General features: G+C 38.6%; 1 protein-coding gene across 1 annotated transcript in view; it reads right to left on the bottom strand.

The window, feature by feature from the left end:
• Positions 1–23,084, bottom strand: part of ROCK1 (Rho associated coiled-coil containing protein kinase 1) — a 125,552-nt gene that overhangs the window by 8,019 nt on the left and 94,449 nt on the right. Inside the window, exons 24-32 of the mRNA XM_066623169.1 lie at positions 20,992–21,085; positions 19,318–19,406; positions 17,536–17,724; positions 15,940–16,102; positions 9,598–9,668; positions 8,853–8,941; positions 6,774–6,852; positions 6,406–6,667; positions 5,283–5,487 (exon numbers count right to left, since the gene is read on the bottom strand). Coding sequence (XP_066479266.1) covers positions 5,283–5,487; positions 6,406–6,667; positions 6,774–6,852; positions 8,853–8,941; positions 9,598–9,668; positions 15,940–16,102; positions 17,536–17,724; positions 19,318–19,406; positions 20,992–21,085 — 1,241 coding nt within the window. The remainder of the gene's footprint in view (positions 1–5,282; positions 5,488–6,405; positions 6,668–6,773; positions 6,853–8,852; positions 8,942–9,597; positions 9,669–15,939; positions 16,103–17,535; positions 17,725–19,317; positions 19,407–20,991; positions 21,086–23,084) is intronic.

Here is a 23,084-nt window from a genome sequence, read left to right as displayed (position 1 = left end):
GCTATGCCAGTGCTGGAAAGCACTGACATAAGGGGTTAGGATTGCACCCAAAGTCTATTAAATTATGAATGCTTCTGACGAAAAGGATATATTTTATACATATTCCATGCTGTCATATACATTTCATGTTAATTTAGAGCAATCTGACAAAATATTTATTTAGAGCTTTGAAATAAGGCTTGATTTTTTTACAAACAATTTACTAAACAAATATCTGAAAATAAATAAAAATCCTCAAGGGAAGACATTACCAAGAAGAATGAAATTAAAATGCAATATTAGCCTTAAAAATGTAATTCATTTTATTGCTACCATGCTATGTGCTCAAAGTAGCTTACAGCTTCATAGAACTATGTCACCATAATGCCAGGATCATCACAATACTAAGCCGGAGATAACAACCACATATACAGCCTACTATCTTCTGGGAAGTTTAGCTACTGCAATAACCAATAAAACCATTCCAAACACACTTGCATGTAATTCTGCTTAGCTTTAGTGACATTTAAATACAAATTTAAGGGCAAGCCTTTAAGGTTAAAGACATCTTTATTCACAACTTCATAATGTTTTTTCTGTTAATTACTGTGCTTTAACTTTGCATGTTTCAAGCTTTGAAATTGCTTGTTGATAAATGCCAGACAAAGCAAAAGATTAATATATGTATTCTCCGTCAACTAAGTTGTAATAAATCATAGAAAAACCTAAACTTCAAATATATTGCAGATAACTTTCCCTATTTTTAGGGTGAATTCACAGAAATCAGACTAGAGACACAAAACAAGCAAGTTACTACACCACAAATGTCACTGTCTGTGGCTTGTCTGTGGCTAACCAACAAAGCCATCCCCAGTGAGCAGACTTCTCAATGGCCACTAGAAAAATATGAACAGCCCAATCCTGAGTAGTACCCAGCAGGTATCCAGGGAAGCAGCAGAGGTCTCCTTGGAAGAAGGGGAGTCCCATCCCCTTTCCTGGATAAAGCCCCAAGCCCCACATTGGGGCTTCTCAAGTTTATGCTGGCTATTTTTCCGGCGCAGACTTGAATAAATCCATGTCAGGCCTTCCAGCCTGAAGTTCAGGATACAGGAGAGCAGAGGTCCACCGATCCCACCTCCTCCTGCCCCAGTTCTTCCCTCCATCCTGCCTCTATCCTGCCCTCCCACCACAGGCTGCACTGCCACCTGGCAATTGCACTTACCCACAGCGACAGCGCATTCTCTTCCTGCTGCCGCTGGGTCCAGAACCTATTCGGGGTCCAGTACCAGCATTCCTTACTCACTGGATGCAATAAACTGGATGCTTTACAGCACATTTATGGCACCCAGCACCAATGCTAGGGCTCAGCACTGGCACTGGCTGAGTTTAGGATTGGGCCCTAAGTCTGAAATACTAAAAATGTAGATTATTTTATCCAGATAAATTTCAAGAGCTTGCAAGTGCTCTAAAGACCATGTTGTTAAGAGAGAAGCAAGAAATATGAATTGACGAAGAGAAAAGATATAGCTAAATTTCTGGCCAGTTCATGTACGTTATGTTCAGATATTCAGCACACAAACTGGAATTCTAGCAAAGTGAAGAAAAACAGATAAGGAAACCCCAAAAAGAAATACAACAATTCAGACACAACTTTAACAATTTCCAGTAATTATACAGCAATATATTAACTTGTTACATCTCTATTTTTGGAACATGCTTTTGCTCACATCTTTAGCATGTACCTTCATCTTGGTATTAAGATTATGTTTTCTAGAAAATCATGTCTATTTAATGATGATTACTACTTTCAGTATTAGAGCAACCATCTATAAATCACGCCTGTATACGGACATTTGCCATCCAGAATACACTAAAAAGGAAGCAGAGCTTAGCTAAAAAATGCAAACCTTCAAGTATCACTTGAAAAAGGCTTCAAGCTAGACATATGAAAAATGTGTCAGAACTAAGAAATATGACTAATCAAATGAAGCAAGTTCCTTCGCTCCAAGCAGAAAAATGGTTTTCAAACCTAAAAGACCTCTTAAGATGAAACCCCACAACTAAGTATAGCAAAGATTACAGAATGTCCGTGAAATTTTGGTGGAAGAACAAGCAAGGAGATTTAACAAGACCTGTACAGGGTGCACAGCAAGCTAAATTAGTGAAACAGAATGACTGAAATGATGGAATGAAAGAACGATTCAGAAGGAATCACATATATAGGCTACCATAGATACATAAGTATAAGTCAATCTCATTGATGTCAAGGGCAGGTTTTGAGCCAAAAATCATGGAATTTTCTATGACCCTCAAATAAGTCGGGGGGGGGGGGTGTCTGACTATAGTTTTTATCTGATTTTACCCAAGACCAGATCGTGAGAAAACTACTAGTAACAGTTACTTAAGAACTGCACAGTCTCTTATCAAAAATATAGTAAATTATCATAAGATAAATTTTTATTCATTGACTTTTTAAATTCTGGTCTTCACTACCTTTTGGTAAACACCATCAGAATAAGTGCATTGCAAACATATCATTAGAACCATTAATCAATTCCTCCTATAAGGTGTCCAGTATGTTAAGCCAGAGGCACTATATATAACATACAACATATGACACATAACTGGGAGTATGCAATTCAAATCACAGCGGAGAGACAAGCACCAAGGAATGAGCACGAGCAAATGCAGCTACACATAGTTGCAACCTGATTTACTCAGAAGTAGATCCATTGCTTTCCATCAGTGATCTTCTTAAGTAATGGTGTACTGAATTGTAGTCAGTTTCAGATGGAAATGAGCATTACATCCTGGTGTTTAGAAAACTAGACCTCTGCCAAACATTTGCAAAATGGAAGGAGGGTGCAGAAAGGTCTGCTAAAAGGAGACTTGATGTAAATGGAAGTCTTGAGCCCTGGCTTACTTTTTTTCTCTCAGGAGGAGAATAAAAGATCAACTTTGGCTACAACTTGCCCTGGAGACTAACAGCCCTCTAATTATCTCTGCATTGTCCTCTTGCTTCTCCTGATTTGCTGAATAGCCCTGACCCAAGTGACCTTGCAGATAAGGGAAGGAGATGATCTAAGTTTGATTTATTGGCAGAAATTTTTCCCCTTACAGGTGAGTACAGTACTATTTTTAAACTGCCAAAAATTACGTATTTTTAACAAAGCAATGATATCCAGTTTTTGTGATGACTTTATTACTGGTGTTTACAGATTATGCTCTCAGGAACATTAACATGTTACTGTAGGAGTATTTTGTATTAATCTATCTTAGATAGTTCACATAGTTTATGAAGAAACAGCTCAAGGAAATAACTCAATTTAAATGTGCAAATGGCTTCTACTGTGTTAATTTTTCAGAAAGTCATTTTACTGAAATATTTCAAGACCCAGAGGTAGGTAGATGACTTTTGAGGAGGAGGGAATGTTAATTATTTAAAATTGATTTCTGTATCTTTTTTGTCATTTTTCAGTAAAAGAACTCTTACAATTTAGATGTTCAGGTATAACCTAGTTATCCATGGATTTTTCACCCATGGTTTTATCTCAATGTGATGAGAAGGACTTTTAAATTAAAGGAAAAAAGTTGTTTAACAATAGCCTCATTAATGCAAGAGAGGGCAGCCATCTGAGAATCATTCTCTCTTCAGGCACTTAGAGCAACTTCATTCCAAGGCAAGTGACTGAGCACATGAAAGAAAATCACTTTGCATTGGTGAAGGGAAGGGTCGCTGGCTCAGAGTGAAGCCTCTCTGAGTGCCTTGATAGAGATTGATTGATGGATTGTCTGCCTAACGACTCTGTCTTACATCACAAAGGTCAGCAAGGCTGTTTTTTTAAAATAGCCTAGCAAAGGGACATTGTTTTTTAAATAAATTTGCTTTAATGCAATTTTTGCCTTCCATGTGAGTTCTGGGAACGGAATCCTCACAAATAACAAGACTCAACCTGTACATCTTCATTTTAAAAAGTTTAAGGACACAGTTGATAAAGACGGAAAAGCACTTTGCACACAACAGTGTTAAATAAACCATAATGAAAGTCAGGAATAATATACCATCCATTAAGCTTTACAAACAAAATAACTGTGTCAGTGTTCATACCTATTATCAAGAAAACTTATTTCACACTTGACACAATACACACAAATTCCATGAAGGAAGAACATAAAGCACAGAGTTATATAACAGAGGTGAAAAACTTATTTTAGTAACCAGATATTTTCAGTTTAGAAGCCAGTAACAAAGAACATAACAACTCTGATGAAGCAGGTAGCAAGAAATTCCAATGCATATATATACATTTATTTAAGCATTTCCAGTTCCCAACAGGTTTTGAGCATAATTTCTCTTATTCAAGAAAAAAGGTTTAAAAATGTAACATCGTATGTACAGTATGACCTCGATATCTGTGGAGGTTCCATTCTGGAACCACCACCCCCCCCCCCCGGAGGATACCAAAATCTGCAGATACCAGGATAGCCATATAAACGCTTTCATAAAAAGGAAAAAAATGTGCAAAAATAGCATTTTTTTCCTTTTTACAGTTCCTTGCTCCTCCCCGTATAGCATTCTGTATTCTCAGGTCACACTGGGAGGAGCCAGGAATCTCCGTGTGATCCAGAAGTGGGCCATTAGTGCTATTTTTAGCCATGAGAGGATTGGAAACCACATGGTTTCACTGTGCAAAGGTAAGAATTGTTATTTTTCTTTTTTGAAGGCATTTAAATGGTGACCTGGTATCTGCTGGCATCTGTAGTGAGTTATATACCGTCAAACCTACATATTTAAAACTTTACCTGATCAAATGATCAAATGAAAAAGCAGATGCTTTTGAAGGGAAAGAATACTACAAGTCTATTTTCCATCACCTCTTAATGTGATGATGGTTAAAGTTAATCTGCGAAGGAAAAGGTGGGAGGGTAAGGTGCATTAATTCTTGAAAATCTCTCTCTCACACACAATAATTTTAGAAAGGAAGTCTTGTGAAGATCTATTTGCTCAGAATGATTAGAACTGGAATTGCTTCAATAAATCTTTCTACATCTCAGGAAGTTTCTCTCTATTTGTTAAGTTCATTTTGTAATTGTAGACAATACTTTTTGTAATACAACATATCTTCCTTTAGTTAAACTTTAGGAAACAGATGCATTCATTTAACATAATTGGTATGAACTATAGCTTGTCAATACAGCATGATTTAGATATGCCTCATACATATAATAGGAATACACAAAGGAAGAAATACATAGATTTCTTCCTATTCAGAAGAATTAAAATATGTCTGTTCACATCTCACCTAGCTTTTCCAGAAGCATTCTTAACTTTTCTGAAAGACTGATTTGCTGAGGACCTTGTGGAAAGAGTTCTGGGGGAGGCACGAACAAAACTGGTTGGTGGTGTCTTGGGGATCTTAGTTACTAAATGAGAAACCCATTTCTTTTGATCTTCTTGACAGGATGCCAACAGCAACATATCTCTTGCCGTAGTTACGTCATAACTCACTATTAATGAAAGGAAAGAATATAACTAAAATCAAAGTATAACAGAAATCACTACCATCATCATCAGTGGTTGCGTACTGAGAGTATTAAAAAGATAACTCTGTACAGAATGATTGAATAAAAAATACTATAAATAAATAAAAAGCAACACAAAAAGGTTTTTAAACAATGTCTTATGGTTGGCAGCAATGTCTTATGCATATGGTTGGCATATGTCTTATGGTTGGCAGCATTCTACTCGTACTTATGTTGCACTTCTGTTTTCTTACATTACTTTGGAAGGTAAATTAAAAAGGCATTCAGATATATTAAAAGTTAGGGTTGCAATCTGTTAAGATGAATAGATTCAAAATATTTTGATGGAGTAAAAAAGATGCCCCTGATAAATCAGCATTACAATTTTTTAAAATAATTTTTAATACAAATACTTATAAATGACCTGCAGGTGGCAAGCCATATAAAAGAAGCACTCTGTCTTGTGAAAGAAGGTAGAACACCTCTTAGAGGATGTCTGCTGCAACATATGTCTAAAGTATGCTTTCTAACTATTTTTTTTAATATGCATTTAATCAATATGGGCTTAGTTCTATTAAAAATATAAGTCAACCATACTGTTGAGATACTTTTAAAAAGTTAAGTTTCAAAGGAGGGATGTTGAACATGGTGCACTGGCTACAAGAAATAGTCCAATGTTTGCACACAAACATTTTCTTCTACTGCTTAGCTGCACAAATGGCATTTTAAATTCTTATTCTAGGTCTTCATACAAAGTCTGCTTCTGCAAGATTGAAGCGTTAATGGTTCAATTATTTTAGCTATGTGAAATTGATACTACTAGTTTACCCCATGCATTAAAATGGTTTTTCGCCCCATAAATCCACTGGGTAACTCGGTTCAAAGTACTCCTCTGTGGCTTACCTTTACATGGTGCAATTAATTCTTCCTTTTTATCCAAGTGATCTTTATGGCACTTAACATGGCACTGGCGACATTCTACTGCAGGGGGTGGCTTAAAGACATGCCAGAGGGGCTTGGCACAGGCCTCACAGTTGGCTGGAAAATGGTATAATGTGGGGATAAATTCATGACCTTTATGATTAAAAAAATTTGTCTTCTCTGCTGGCTGTACTGGTTCTGCTTCCAACTCTTTTCTGCACTCTCCTTCATTGGCATATAAAATCTGAAAAGAAAAAGGTATATAGCAGTATTTTTATACTCTTCAAAATTAAAGTTGACAAATGTTTTAAGAAAACATTTGGAAATCAGTATCTCAAAATAGTTGCTACCTGGAATATTTTGGGAATTTCTTCTGTTTCTGCTCTATATACATCTCCCTGTGTTACTGATCGAACATGAAACAATTTCCTGAAATTAAATGAACATTGCACTCATTTAATAACAATTATACTATTAAGCAGATATGGTATAGTCCTAGAGTTAAAATTGCCTGTATCACCCCATATCCCCTTACAGCAGCTCCACATCTAATGGAATATTTGTATTTGCCAAGGGTACACCATTGTTACACTGGTGATTCCTACACAAACAGATACAGAAAATGCGGACATACAATTCAGCAGAATCAGGTGCACACTTCTGTATATAAATGTACAATTGTTGTTCATACTTGTTTGCTGCAGAAAACCTTGTGTGCTAAACATACTAATGTGTGCATTAATTCCACCTTAAAGAAATTTAACATACTCAAGTGAAACATTCATATGAATATTTGGACCCTTCTAGCCAGAGAAAATTACTAAAATATACTTTTATGCCATATTATGGATGCTATAAATTTTTTGTCTTTGATCACATTATTAATAAGGATGGCTGCAAAGTGGCATTTTATTCTCCCAAAATATCCTTATACTGATTAGATGACATGAGCTGAAATGCACAACATATCGATACAAACGTCTTCTATTGAAAACACACTATTTGTGAGACAATTTTGATACTCTCCGATCAGAGTAATAAAATACGGTACAAAGTCTCTGATGGGTGAACAAAACATTCTTAAATGACAACATTACAGTATCAGTTCCTGTGTTTATGAAAAACAAAAGAACATTTAAATAAATAACACTTATTACTGTTGTAACTGCAAATAATTCTCACAAGTTCTTACAAAGATAAGTAATGCAACCAAATTTTGCTATTTCTTAAATCAATGGTTCCCAACTGTGTGTCAAGATTCACCAGAGTGTCAAGACCTGGTTTTTGGTGGGTCATGAAACTGACAAGGAAAATACACTGAGCCCTATGGAAACCAAAAAGAAGCAGCATGTGCATATTTACTCATGAGCAGGCAAAAATGCCTTAGTCCACTTTGAAGGACATGCATCATCACCAGAACAGCCCCAATTCAAAGAATGCAACAGTGGCAATCCTGGCCCATGTGCATGCAATGGGGCTACTTGACTTTGCACTGGCAATTTAGCCGGTGCAGAGTAAAACAATTCAGTGTCAAGCTGGCAGGCCCAATGTGAGGCTATGGCAGTGGTTTTCAAACTCTCAGGGAGAGTTTGAATGGCAGTAAGGTCTTGCGGGGGCGGGGGGAGGGCTCCCTGCAGTGTAAAAAAGTGAGTGGAGCAATTGAGCTTCACTTCCGCAAAACCAGAACTGGAGCACAATCACTGCACTTTTTCTTTTTAAGCTGCAGGGAGCCCTGCAGATACTCACACAGGGCTCCCCGTACCCCGGACAGGCTGCTGCAAGGACTGGTGAGTGCATCCCAGTCCCTGCAGCCCCCTTAGTGATGTGATCCTGGGGAATTTGAAAAGCCCTCGTTTATGGATTTGGCAGGGCTCAGCTATGCTGGTCCCACCCCCTCCTTCCCCACCCTGGAAAGCCTCGCCTCGCCTCCCCCACTAACCCACTCACCTCTCCACCACCCGGCCCTCACCTGGAGCTCCAAGAGGCAGTTGACCGTCTTCTGCCCAGCGTTGGCTCAGTGCGGGCTCATGCTGAGCCAGCATTCATGCTGGCTTGGTGGTGAGTGGTAAGTGTTGCAGGCATGCCTTACAGCATGTTTGCGACACTGCATGCCGACACTGAGCTGACGTGAACTGGTCTGGACTGGGCCCTAAATACACTACACATAGCTCTGGCAATAGAATGTGCTTCCAATGAGAAGTGCATGGGTCTGCATTTGACCTATCTTGCCCCATTTTTGAAGGCCTCCTTCTGGATAGTTTCTTTGGGGGGGGGAGTGCAGGTGCAGGGGCTGCTGTAGAAAGAAGGGAGTAGGAATTATGTGAATGGGTTATCACTTACACAACTCTGGATCCAATCCAATATTTTGTTTTGTTTAACTCAGAAATAACATTATGTAGTTAGCTCAAACTTGTATTAGAAGAACTTACTCTATATCTAATACCATGGATGGATTAGATTGTTCTTTGTCCTGTTCATCATTATAGAATAAAATCTTTTTACTGCTTATCACAACATACTAAAAAAACAAACAAAAAACTGTTAATACATACTTATAAGACATATTATTAAAAAACAATGCTATTTATCTCCTATTGATCCATGTGCACAGAAACTTCATAAGTTAATCATTTGAAATAAAGTTCTGAGATCCAGAGACAAATGATGTTCTGAGGCCTGCTGATGCAGCACACAGCCTCCCCGGGCCTCCAAAGGTCACTTCTGGTTTATTGTAAAAACCAGAAGATTTCCCAGCCGTCCAAAGCCCTTTTAACGCCACTTCCAGTTTTTATGATAAACCGGAAGTGACGTTGTAATGACTCCCAAAGGCCTTAGAAGGCCTTCTGTGGGCCAGGTCCTCAGAAAATTCTCCAGAGCTGACAGGAGTACAGATACCAAGGGCCTACTGTTCTCTCTCCCTCTCTCTGTGCATGTGTGCATGCGCGTAAGATTTATTTTTTTCAAGCTTTGCTTGACAATTAGCAAATTGTTTTAGTTTGATATCTGACAATTTTACTGCATCTAAGAAACATTCAATCCTTTAAGTTTATGAACTATTTATAGTTTGTTTGGTGCAAACATTATACATATTTACACCTCCGTTTTAAATGTAAACTGTTTGGTTAATATTTGTATTAGCTTTTGTTTCAAAGAAAAGCAGAATTCTGAAGATACCTGCTTCTTCCATCCATGACGTTTTATATTTCCTTTGTTTGGTATTGAAAGCCAGCCTTCCATTCTTGACTCTGTTTAAAAAAAACAACAACAAACCCTACACATCAGGTAACGTTTTATCACAGAAAATGACAGGAAAATGCACTGTAATTCCATGCAACAATTAGCAATTACCAAATTGATTGATAAAGCAGGAATGAAAGTATAGCCAAATAAATACAGGACTGAATCATTTATTCATGCTTAATCACAAATTTACTATAACAATAACTATTTGCAGGATAACAGCAAGGATAATATCTAAGACTATTTCAGAGGAAACATTTTGAAGCAGCCAGGCAAGAAAATCATGTTGCAGCCACCAAGAGATGTAATACAAATTTCATTTAAAAACTTCAGGAGCAGAAATAAAACAATTAGAACAAAAATATAGCAACTGAAAGCCACAGTTCACAAGAAAGGAAGAAAGCGGGAGAACAAGCAGAAAGTACCCACGTGTCCCATTACTCACAGAAGATAAGAATAGAAGATAAATAAATAAGGAATGCAGGAAGAATCAGCTAGATATGAAGAATAAGAGAGAAGCAATTTATTCAGTTTTTAAAATGACATATGTTTTGAGTGTAGTAAGATATCTACAAAAATCACTGAAAATGCAAAAATCTTATCTGTATACTGATAAAAGGAACTGATGTTTACAAAACATATTATTACACTTACTGCCAACTGGTCTGACTATTGAATATGAATTGGGAAAAAACATATTAATTGAAAAAAAAATCCTACAACAGACCTCCTTAATTGCGCTGACTGGTTCAGAAAAAAGATTCAGCTAAATAATTGAAAGGAGTGGTATGGGACACACACTGATCCCAATCAGAATACATAATAAGTATAAGTATACAGTATAAGTATACAGTCATGTCGCGTTATCCACAAGAGTTCTGTTCCCTGCACCCGCACGGATACCAAAACCTGCAGGGCTTCCCTGCCCCACGAATGCCTTCTAAAGGCATAAAAGCGTCATTTCCAGTTTTTCCCCCCAAACCGGTAGCAGCATTGAAATGCCTTTAGAAGGCATTTTGAGGACTGAGGAGGCCATGTGTGGCCTTCCCACCCCTCAGAACACTCTAGAAGCAACCAGAGTGCAGTTCTGGTCACATTTGGAGGATCCAAATCGGCCCACCCTACGGGTTTGGAAGCCATGGATTATCAAATCCGCAGGTACAAAATCTGCAGATAAACAGGCATGACCTGTACACAGCCTCTATCAGGATGACCTGTTATATATAGTGGCAGTGGCAAAACTTCAGCTCCCAAGCTACATGCAGCTCTTTCACATATAAATACAGCTTTCGGAAATATGGTGGCTGAGCTCCTTTTTGCATCACAAATAATCCAAAAGATAACATAATATATATGTTGAATTTATCTAGGCTTTTGTAATACGTCCTCCTCAAGAGATGGAAAGAAGCAGGCAGGATTAAGAGCAACTGTTTTAAATTTCTAATCCACTGCATAGGGGGCTATGAAGATTGAAAACCTGGTGTAGGAATGAGAATGCCCCTGTGCATGAATGCCCATGTAAGCAAATTATTACAATAAATCAAAATCTGCTAGGTTCAGACACAACAACAAAACAGTTTATTCTTCTGAAGAAGCAGGATTCAGACATAACTTGACAAGCAGAAACTTAGGTTACAACTGAGCAGGTGGCATCATGAGAAAATAAATACATTATATCGGCCCTGCTGCTGCCAGGCTGTGTTGAGGGAGAGTTATGGCAACATTATGTCAGCCCCAGTAACATACACCAAAAACCTAAAATGACTGAATTAGGAAGGTTTTACTGTGTTAAAATTATTCTATATGGCCAATAAGGCAATGCAAATCTGCAATTCTGACTGGGTAACACAGTGTTCCTCAAACTGTGGGTCGGGACCCACTAGATGGGTCGTGGACCAGTTTCAGGTGGGTCCCCATTCATTTCAATATTTTATTTTTAATATAGTAGAATTGATGCTACCATGAAATGAGACTGCATTTGGGGAAATGTTACAGACCTGTACTTTTAACAAGCTACTATGTATTTTTTTTTTTTTAACAATGATAGTAAATGGAACTTACTCCTGGGTAAGCATGGGCAGGATTGCAGCATAGGATTGTTAAGAATTTTTCAGCTTGATGATGTCACTTCCGGTGAGTCCCGAGAGATTCTCATTCTAAAAAGTGGGTCCTGATACTAAAAGTGCAAGACCCACTGGAACAGATAACCACTTCCAATCAATTATTCAAAATTCCCTCCAAGAATTCTGAATGGCCTTGAACTATGAACAAACAGTAAGTTTAAGAGACTGCATCTTATGATTGGTTGCATAGGCTGAGAAGGACAAAATAAAAGAGGCAGCAGAGCCACAAATATATATGTTGAGTGTTGGTTGGTTATTGTTGTTGGAATAATATTGGTTGGTTATTTTTGTTGGCTAATACTATAATGCCATTGTACAAATCGATGGTAAGGCCACACCTGGAGTATTGTGTCCAGTTCTGGTTGCCGCATCTCAAAGAAGACATAGTGGAAATGGAAAAGGTGCAAAAGAGAGCGACTAAGATGATTACTGGGCTGGGGCACCTTCCTTATGAGGAAAGGCTACGGCGTTTGGGCCTCTTCGTCCTAGAAAAGAGGCGCCTGAGGGGGGACATGATTGAGACATACAAAATTATGCAGGGGATGGATAGAGAGGTGCTCTTTACACTCTCACATAACACCAGAACCAGGAGACATCCACTAAAATTGAGTGTTGGGAGAGTAAGAACAGACAAAAGAAAATATTTCTTTACTCAGCATGTGGTTGGTCTGTGGGACTCCTTGCCACAGGATGTGGTGATGGCATCTGGCCTGGATGCCTTTAAAAGGGGATTGGACAAGTTTCTGGAGGAAAAATCCATTACGGGTTACAAACCATGATGTGTATGTGCAACCTCCTGATTTTAGAAATGGGCTATGTCAGAATGCCAGATGCAAGGGAGGGCACCAGAATGCAGGTTTCTTGTTATCTGGTGTGCTCCCTGGGGCATTTGGTGGGCTGCTGTGAGATACAGGAAGCTGGACTAGATGGGCCATGGCCTGATTCAGTGGGGCTGTTCTTATGTTCTTATGAATTTAAGAGGAAGTGTTGCCAAAAAGAAGAGGCAGGAGACCAGCAGAGGAAAGTGGTTGATCACACCTAATTTCACATCACTTGTGATTTTTTCACATTTTTTTTAGCTTTAAGGCAGATGAATGTTTTCCAGACATGGATGATGGGGAAAACAGAGTTTCACAGGCCAACATGCAGGAGCATGCAGGAAGTTTAATTGTGTTATTTCAAAAGTTTGCAAGTATAAATTAGTTTTGGTATTAAATAAGCAAGCCATTCCAAAAAATCTAAACCAAACATATGTAAATGAGAGGTTTCTAAACCAAAAATGAGAGGTTTCTATTCTTAATAACTTGAATGAGTCACAGAAACTAATCATTCTAGAAAGGTGATACTGGAGTAACTAATAAGTTACATGTAAGCTAATAAAGCAACCTATTTATGATTTTTATGAATAATGTTTGTTTTGATGGTTCAGCTGCTTGTGTGATTGCTCCTATGCCATTATCTTATCAGATTACTGGGGAAAGGTTTTCAGTATCTGGTACTAGTGGGTGGTTAGTAAAGAGGGATAGAAAGAGGTAAGAAATAATGGGATAGAAAGAGGTAAGATAAACAAAACACAAGATTAAAGAAGCTGGGATTTTAGAATCCTCAAGTAGAATTGTTTAAAGAACCACAGAAGGGAAGTAGGTGGTGGGTTCTACCTGACCTGGCTGCTTAAACTCATCCTCCCTCCTCATATCCTCCCCCACATTACAATTCTAAACTACAAATTGAAACTGCTGATTTTCACTCTAAGCCAATGGTTCTCAAACTTCCCGGGAGATTTACCAATGGGGTAAGTCTTTGTGGGGGCAGGGACAGCAAAGCAATCCCCAGATTGTGCCCCTGCGGGGAAGGGGGGCTATTTTTTAACTACCCGTATGTGCGCCCAGGGTCCAGGGGGTGTGGGGAGCCCTCTCTGCAGCTTTTAAATAGTGCAAGTTCTAAGTGTGACAAAACCGGAAGTGGAATTTTCGGTTTCATCGCGCTTGGAACTTTCACTGTTTAAAAGCTGCAGAGAGCCCTGAAAGCGCTCCAAAGGGCTCATCAAACCCCCTGGACCCAGGGAGCACATATGGGTAGTTAAAAAATAGCCCCCCTCCCCCCGCAGGGGTGCGATCCTGGGGATTGCTTTGCTGCTTTCCCCCTGCCCCCGCCCCTTAAAGGGAATGTGGCCATCTTTACACAAGCTGGTGGGTCGTGACCCACCAGTTTGAGAACCACTGCTCTAAGCGTATAGGTGGGGAGTAAGGAGAAGTACACCAGCTGAAGGTTTAATATTAGTAATGCTAAACTATTGTTTATTAACAGTTTTGTGCAACATCTGAACTCACTTTTAGAAAATTTTATAAAAGTTGTTAAATCTAAGCTTTTAACTTAAAAGGATGGCATTTACATAGTTATTATAGCGGGTTCCCATTCTGACAGATAGAGTTTATGCTGTGATTCAAATGGCAGGTTTCCAAAAGATGCAATACATAGCAATCTCCTGGTATCCTGGGTCTAAAGGCAAGTACAGTTGGTCTGTGGCAATTTTGTTCCTGGAATCTCTGCAGATTTGAGGCTATTTTTAATGTTTTATTGTACATGGGGATAAAAAATACATATTTTTACATATTTTTTAAGGAAAGATGGCCTTTCCTTTTAACAAGTACTAGCTTTTATTAATTAAATTGTAAGTTATTGCACAAGGTCTGCTGGAGGCCTCTAAGATGCACTTCCTCATTTTTATGAAAACTGGAAGTGCATCTTAGAGGCCTCTGGTAGGCCCTCTGAGACATGGGAAGGCAGTGCATGGCCTCCTTGTGTCTTGGAGGCCTGCTGGAGGTCTCTAATACGCACTTCCTGATTTTTATGAAAACTGGAAGTACACCTTGAGGCCTCCAGTAGGCCTTCTGAGACATGGGGAGGCATTGTGCTGCCTCCCTATGCCTCAGAACACCTCTGGATGTGACCAGAGAGCACCTGTCAGCCCCCCAGATATAGGTTGGGACCCGTGATGAATCAAATTTGTGGGTCCCAAGCTCATAGATAATTAGGGCTGACCTGTAGTTCTAAGACAGTAAAGCAACACATTCAGTATGACCAGCAGGGGTGAGCGATGTGAAGGTGAACAGTTGTATTTTTGAAACTAAACTCCTGAAGTTTTACTAAAATTTGAAATTTTAGTCCACATACTGTTTCTCAATTCCTCCCTCCCTGATCAATCTACTATAAAAACTCCTGTACTTGACTTGAGAGCCTGTGACCTGTACATATTAACTACAGTTGGCAACTAGGAGATTATTAGATTAAGACCCTTGTAATTTCCTCACAGTAGAGACTAAAATTAATGTTGCATACAGCTACATCAATATGACTGATATACTGATTATATACAATAACTTACAATTTAATTAATAAAAGCTAGTACTTGTTAAAAGGAAAGGCCATCTTTCCTTAAAAAATATGTAAAAATATGTATTTTTTATCCCCGTGTACAATAAAACATTAAAAATAGCCTCAAAAATAAGTGCTAATTTAAAGAAATTTAAATTGATCAATCATTAAAAGGGATGTGATTTACAGTCATCTACAGGCATAATATAAATGGAGTTAGACACCAGATACTTTACATTATTCCTGCTGTCAAGATTGTTAGTAAGTCAATTGTTTTAAGACAGCTCTAAACAGGGAACAAAGCAACAGATATTTTACCATCATCTAAGAGCTTACACATTTATACTGTGACATTTTTAAAAATCATAGAAGGACTCAAAAGTTCTGCAGTGAAAACTGCATACCTGCAAGTAAAGGTCAATAGGGTTCCAAGAATAGAAAGAGTAAAACCTAATCTACATTCTCATGTTGGCAACCTTCAGTCTTGAAAGACTATGGTATCGCGCTCTTAAAGCTAACAAAAGAGACATCAATGCAGGAGTCAGACCTTTCCATTCAATATAAAAAAACTGGTAAGTTGTATAACAACATGAATTAAGTGGGAGCTCATGCTTTGACATTTTCTCTGTAAAAAGAGATATTCCACTCCATTATCCTCTATTGACAGTGTAAAAACAAAATATACCTCAATAAATGCTTTTTAAAAAGGCATCATGCCTAAAAACAAAGTGCAATCTGACAAAGAATACATAGAGATCCAAGCATCTATGTCTCTTACCCATAACATTTCCATCAGTTTCATCTGGCTGGCTGACAATACTAGTAGAATCCATGCGTTGCTGTAGGTCCAAAATTTTGCTGTTCAGTTGTTCTATATCACTCTCTTTACTATCCAGCTGCATCTGAAGTTCATTCCTAAAAGTAGATTCTTCCACAAGTTGCTTGATTCAATAAAAATGAAAATGAAAATAGTAATAAGAAGAGTCTACCAGCATTTATGTGAATTAATTTGGTTAATTCAATTTTACTGAAAGCCAGTGTAGCACAGTGGCTAAAAATGAACTATGAATCAGGATTCCTCAATTCAAATTTCACATCTAACCATGAACTCACAAGGTGGCCTTTGGTAAGCCACTCCCTTTTATTCTCAGTCCCTCTGCAATATATGAATACTATTTATCTTACAAGGCTGTTGCAAGGATAGCAAAATAAAATGTGACATGCCCTGAATACTGAAAAGCACTATGCAAATGCACACTATTAATATACTGAGCCTAAAATTCAATTTCAACATAGTGTTATGTAAAATGCTAATTATTTGCAAAACTATTATCAGAAACTTGGAAAACAGGGCATTTTCAATAGCATGAAATATGGCTCACTTAAATGCTCAGAATAATCAATCATTCGAAGCCAGAAAAGTTTATTTTGCCTGATGCATACACTGTAGCATGAAATGAAGTCAAACTTATAAATTAAGTTTATAAACTGGGTTATAAACTAAGGAAGTTGGTCAAAGTTAAGTTAATTACAATGTGCTTAAGCCCCATTAATTTCAATGGGATTTGAAAGTCAATAGTTTTGTTGGGATACAACTCAGTGGCACTTATGGAAAAAATGAAGAGTATCTACAGTAGCATCTGGTAGAAGTGCTGAAACATGGATAACATTTTTTAATTCATCCAGAAGGAACTAGGGAAACTGAATAAGATTAATTTGCGCAAAGTAATTCTGACCAGGTATACAACACAGAGGCTCCATGGAAACGCCAACACTTTCAAATAAGTTGCTGAAGTATTAAGAACAGCCTCCTTCCTTTTCCTGTTAACTTTTTGAAGGTTTTTGAAGTTGAATGTCATTCTCTCTCTCTCCCCCCCCCCTTCTGACACAGTTCATACACATTCAGAAGTACAAGTTATCTTGTGTAAAGAATATTTACTTCTGAGCCTGATAAAAATTTTTGACCCCTTCAGATAACTTCCTACTCAAATTTCAGAACTGGCTCAGACTGGAAAAGAAATTGGAAAAAGACTGTGACAATTGGAAAGGCTGCATGCACCCTACAGAAGGGAAGCAGGAAGAGCCTTGGGCTGTTCAGCATAGGAAATGAAGAGATGACAGCTTCACTAAGAATCTTGCCAAAATATTCGGAGGTGAGGGAAAGAGTCCATTCTTCTGGAATTCCAAATACATGAAGTTGTCAGAGCCAGAGGAAGCTCCTTTTTCCCCACTCTTTGATGATCACAAATTCATGTAATGGGGGGGGGGGGAATGTTGGGGGGGGCATTAGAATAGAATCCCTAACCAGATATCCAGAGAAAGTCAGCTTTTAAGATGAATACCATTAGTGAATGTATGAAGAAACAAGTCTTACCGCTTGCATTTCATTAAGTTCTTTCTGGTATTTTATTACCATCTGATTAAATTTCTCCTTTTCTTGGTTAAGTTCCAGTTGTAACTTTCTGTTTTCCTTCTCTTTTTTCTTGAAATCTTGCATATTTACTTTCTTTCTATCAAGTTTAAAATCTTTTCGATTCATGATCTCAGCCAGTTTATTGACAGCCTGGAATTTATCAAATGTAAGCAAATTTCATTGACATTAGAGCTTCTCATATGATTAAGCTGCAATAGTGAAAGCAAGCATAGTAGAGTCCTAGCTTCTACAATTCAGGAAAAAATATATTTCTTTCAAGTGCAATACCCTGTTGGACCCCATACACTCACTGCCTCCTTGTTTCACCGATATGGCAGCAGATGATGAATTGCTATATCTTTGGTAATTTTTTTTCTTTATTTTATATATGCCCCCTGAACATTATTTTTAACCACTAACATCTGAAACTTCTTTGGGAAATTAATATTTCATAAAACACTATCAGTTAAGAAATAAGCCTATGGATTCCAACAATGGTTCTGCTGTTCCTTCAATACAGTCTGTGGGCCAACACCATTTCACCAATGTGAATAATCCTCAGCTACACTAAAACTAACACGTTCCTAAGTAAATTTAAAGTTTATTAACATAAAAAATTGGCTTAGACTGAACCATGCTTTGGTCCATCTAGTTCAGCATTATTTTCACTGACTGGCAGCAGCATCTCCCACTCCTGCTCCTTGAGATCCTTTAACTACAGAAGCCAGTTGTCTCAGTCCAGCAAGGGTTGACTACAAAAACAAGTTTCGCTTTGCTAGTCAATCATATGCTTATTATGGAATCTGTATGGAATTCTGCCATCCAAAAGTTTAAGCTCTACTTTACAAGCTTTTTAGAAAGTGAAGCAGGGGACATATGATCCAGTGAGGTAATCCATCTTTTATTGTCTGTTTTTATACTGAAAAGTTTATATACTGCACTTTATTTTTAATCATTATTGATAATGTTTATTTAATATATTTACACCCTGCCTTTCCCAAAGTTCAAAATGGCTACCGTTGCATCCAGCGCTGCCGCCTGTCTCTTCAGGGGAAGGGGACTTCCGTGCACTTCTTCTAGGTAAAGTCCCAGATCCCACAATGAGTCTTCTTGAGTTTGGGTTGCCTATTTTGCCTGTGCAGATTTGAGAGCCTCCATGTCAGGCTACAAAGCCCGCCATGGAGGCTCTCAAATCTGCACAGGCTTTGTAGCCCAACATGGAGCCCATCTAGTGGACCAGAGCTCCATGGGTCTCAAGCCCCTCCTGGGCTGGTTCCTCTCCCACCCTGCCCCCACCCCATTCCACTCACTCCCCACCTCCTACTGCCCCAAAAATACTCACTGCCGGCTGGCACTGCAGGAGCACCAGCTGACTGACACTGGCCAGTGCTGATGGCCCCTCCACTCCGGGTGCCACAAATATGTCTTACAGCATGTTTGCAACAACCGGCGCTAGAGCTCAGCATCAGCACTGAGGGTTAATAGGATTGGGCCCTAAGTCACTTTAATTAAAGTGGTACATAAATTAATAAGCCAAAATTAAACTTGTAATTCTGCATTTTTTTAGGATCACAGTTAAGGGTTATGGACTAAGAGCAACAGACTTCTGGTTGAACATCAGCATGATAACTTTTTCTTTCATTGCATAAGCCCCCATATGAAAAGGTTTCAACAGACCACATTGATAGAAACAATGTACTACATTTTACTTCAAGGCAGCATCAAAATGAAAAAGATAAACACCTGTGTTTTAAGGGTCCTTTCAGTTTGCAGATTCTTTTCATACTGTGTTTTAATGTTGTTGACTTCCTCTTCTTTCTTCAGTTTGTAATCTTTTAAAAAAATTATCAAGGATATTAATGACATTTTATTACATCAGAATCAATTGGACACTGGGCAATTTCCTTACCTCACCCCTCTAATCAAATCTACAGGGATAAGACACTGCATATAAAGCAGCTGATCTTATATGGAAAAAGTACTTTTAACTCTCTTGGTATTTTATATGACAACTATGGTTCAATTTAGTTATCATGCCAAATCATGTTTATGAAAGTTTATTTATGGCTTGACATGATGCACAGACTGATTTACAATAGTCTGCAATCTGCTAGAAAACACAAAATTAAACTATGATTTGAAGGAAGTTTGCAAATAATGCACTAAAGGCAGGGGTGACAAGTAAAGCCCATGGGTTGGATATTGTCCACAGCAGCTCTTTATCCAACCCATGTTATAATTGTGCTTTCCCAGTGCTACCCTTTCAACACTCTGGCTCTGGGAAGCAGAGGTGGAAGGAGGCCTCAGGAGGCAAGAATGCTATGGAGGAAGTAGCAGACTAAGAGAGGTGAGAGATGGAAGTTGCTGCGCAGGCACTGGGAGAGCGCAATTATCAAGTGGACCACCCGTTCTGCAGCACCGCTTCTGCCAAGGCGTCACTTTGCAGAGCACATCTCAGCTGCTGAACTGTGCGGTGATCCCTTGGTAAAAGCAGTGCTGTTGGATAGGTGGTCAGCGTGATAATAGGGGTCACTCAGCTTGATAGTTAAACGCTCCTGTATCTTGAAAATATGATCAAGATCTGCAAGTTTTCTCTTCTGTCACTTACAGCTAGTGAGTTCTTGTTAGAACAAAGAGCATTTTTGCATCATCTGCATAATGACATAACAATGTAACATCTAGCCTTCAGCAGGTGCCATGGATGCTATTCAGCCTGCAGCATGAAACAAATCTGATACCTCTACACCTAGTTTGATACAATGTCTGAACAATGTCTGAACAAATAACATTTATGGCTATTATTCTGCCTCTGGAGACCACTGCATCCAAAATAAGATAATGCTAATTAGCAGAAAATGAGAGCAGAAAGCCCACTCTAAAAGTTTTCCAGATTTAAGCCATCTGTTACTAAAACAGATGTTTTACTTTTATTAGTAAAATAAAAATGCACTGGTATGCTGTCTTAATTGGGCTTATAAAAGAACTATTCTTGTTTTTAGTATTGGAATAAAAATCTACACGTGAAAAAGTTGTTACATTATAATAATTACTCTTTTTTTACTTTAGTTAAACAGAATTTGGTTCTAAACAGAACCAACAAACACTGCAACCTTATATACACTTATCTATGAGCAAGGTACACAGAACAGTGGGTGCCTCTTTTGATAAAAGCATCAATGAAAGTCTCTAAAATGGTTTCTTAAGCTAAGTGTTTTCTTCATCTTTAGAGCAATAAAGCAAATGTTAACAAAACTTCTCCTTAAAATCCCCACTAGCTGGACTGTATGCTATTAATGAATATAGCTGAATGCACTAAGAATAGGGTTCTTAATGTATAAAAAAAAGACTACATTCAAAAAATTCAGTGCATTTTCTATATTATTTGATAAAATCATTACAATTGAAAATATAACATACCTTCTTCCACTTTCTTAATTTTTTCATTCAGCTCAGCATTCTCTTTTGTTAGAAATGCTACATCTTTTGTTAAGGTATTATTTGTTTCTTCAAGCTAAGAAAAACATGTAGAGCAGAGTGTCTTAAACCAGTGGTCTTCAACATTTATGTGTCATGACCCCAATAAGTAAATAAAAGTATGGGGCTGGGGACCCACCATTGATCCTGTCACCCCACCGAGGACCCAAACTGCTCACTCCCAAAGGCCACTGTAGGAAGTCTCTTTTTGAACTTAGCAAAATCACATTCGCTCGTCAAGATAATTCATCCCCTTGATGAATTGGACAGGCTGCTGCAGAGTAATGTAGGATGGCAATGCAGCAGACAGCAGTCTGAGCAAGGTTCATCAAAAATCCTATATACGCAAGCAGTGTGTAAATACTTTCGAATGTGGAATGTTCGCCTCCATGCAACCTTCAGCCCTCCATACTGCACCATGCCACATCAAGAGTATGACTTGGCATGATTGGTGGCCATTTTCATTCCCTTAATAAGGGAACCAAAATGGCCACCAATCATGCCAAGTCATATTCTTGATGTGGCATGGTGCAGTATGGACGGGCCAAATGTGGTGTCACAATCCCAAATGTGGGGTCACAAACTCAAAGTGGAAGAACACTATCTTAAAGCATTAACATCAATGAGGAATATTTAAATGCATTTGAGTAAGGGACATGTCCAGGACTAGCATATGAAATATTCTGACACTATCTGTTCTGGTCAGATGCCCCCTATTGCATTGGTCTGCAGGAGGTAGATCTCCAAGTGATTTGTAGTAGATCAGAAAGGGTGTCTGACCCTCAGGGCGCAATCCTAACCAACTTTCCAGCAGCAAGGTAATGCAGCCCCAAGGTAAGGGAACAAACATTCCCTTAACTTGAGGAAGCCTCATTGATTGCCACCCAACTGCAGGATGCAGCACATGCCCCACTGGTACAGCTATGTCAGTGCTGGAAAGTTGGTTAGGACCTTTAGCTGCTTTGAAGCCAGGGGCTTGTCTTGCTTCTCCTGAAATTAAGTGCAGTTGGAATTTTTTCTCAAAAGAGCCCAGTCTCATCAGCATTAAAAACATGTTCCAGAAGACAGCCCTTTTCTTCTATAAGTTCCTTAAATTGTTTAGGGTAGGCTCTTGCTGCCTCTTCATCGGCAAATGAAGCTTCAACAGCAGTCAGCAAGCTTTTGAGGTTGAAGCGGTTCTTAAAACTGTTAAGCCAACCTGTCTTTGAATTCCTTCTCATTAAAAGTCTATCCCTCCTTTGTAAGGAGTTTGAGCAGTACACAAAGGCAAGACCCTTTTCTTGCTATGTGTGGCTATCAACAGGCACACGTTTACAGTTCATGTCTTCCAGCCATAAGTTTAATGCCTTTTTAGTCTTCATGAAAGTGTTGAAATGCACTTCTCTCATCATCGTACTGAGGCACACTTGCTGCCACAGCTTGACAAATTATTCTCTCATTCTTATCTTAAGGGCCTGGATGCTAGATTCATTGTGGCCATATTTACTCACTACACTGGAGACCAACTTAGCAGGTCCAACACAGTCCATTTTTCCTCCACTGCTGGAACAGATTGCAGTTGCTTTAGCTGAGCATCAGGTGAAGTAGTGGGCTTGTGTTTAGGGCCATACTGTATAAAAAATATTGTAAACTGTATTGTATTTTTACACACTTGAATTGACACTCAGCGCAGCAAGACGTGAGAGGGGTGCAAGAATTGAGACTGCCACTCAGACCTTGCATGCTTACTGAGTAAATGGCAGGCAGAATTACTGGGCATGTATGATTGAATGTGCATAAGTCAATACTGCATGAGATGCAGGCTGACTATATTTATAGGCTATACCAGTGTACTGGTGCAGATGGGTTGCCATTTTGTGTCCAACTTCATTATAAAGCCACCATAAGCTCTGCTATTGTTTCATGGAGAGATCCAGTTTGCAAGTGTATTCCATTGTGTACATTGGAAGTCCCTCAACTAAGATAAGCAAAGATTTCTGTTCTGATAAGAAATCTTTGTGCACGTCAGAGCAATATACTCTGTTGGAATACTAGTA

The sequence above is a fragment of the Tiliqua scincoides genome, chromosome 4 (genome assembly GCF_035046505.1).
Source record: "Tiliqua scincoides isolate rTilSci1 chromosome 4, rTilSci1.hap2, whole genome shotgun sequence".
In the NCBI taxonomy this organism is placed as follows: Eukaryota; Metazoa; Chordata; class Lepidosauria; order Squamata; family Scincidae; genus Tiliqua; species Tiliqua scincoides.
The sequence above is the reverse complement of the archived record's forward strand: the minus strand, read 5'-3'. Positions and strand labels throughout refer to the sequence as shown.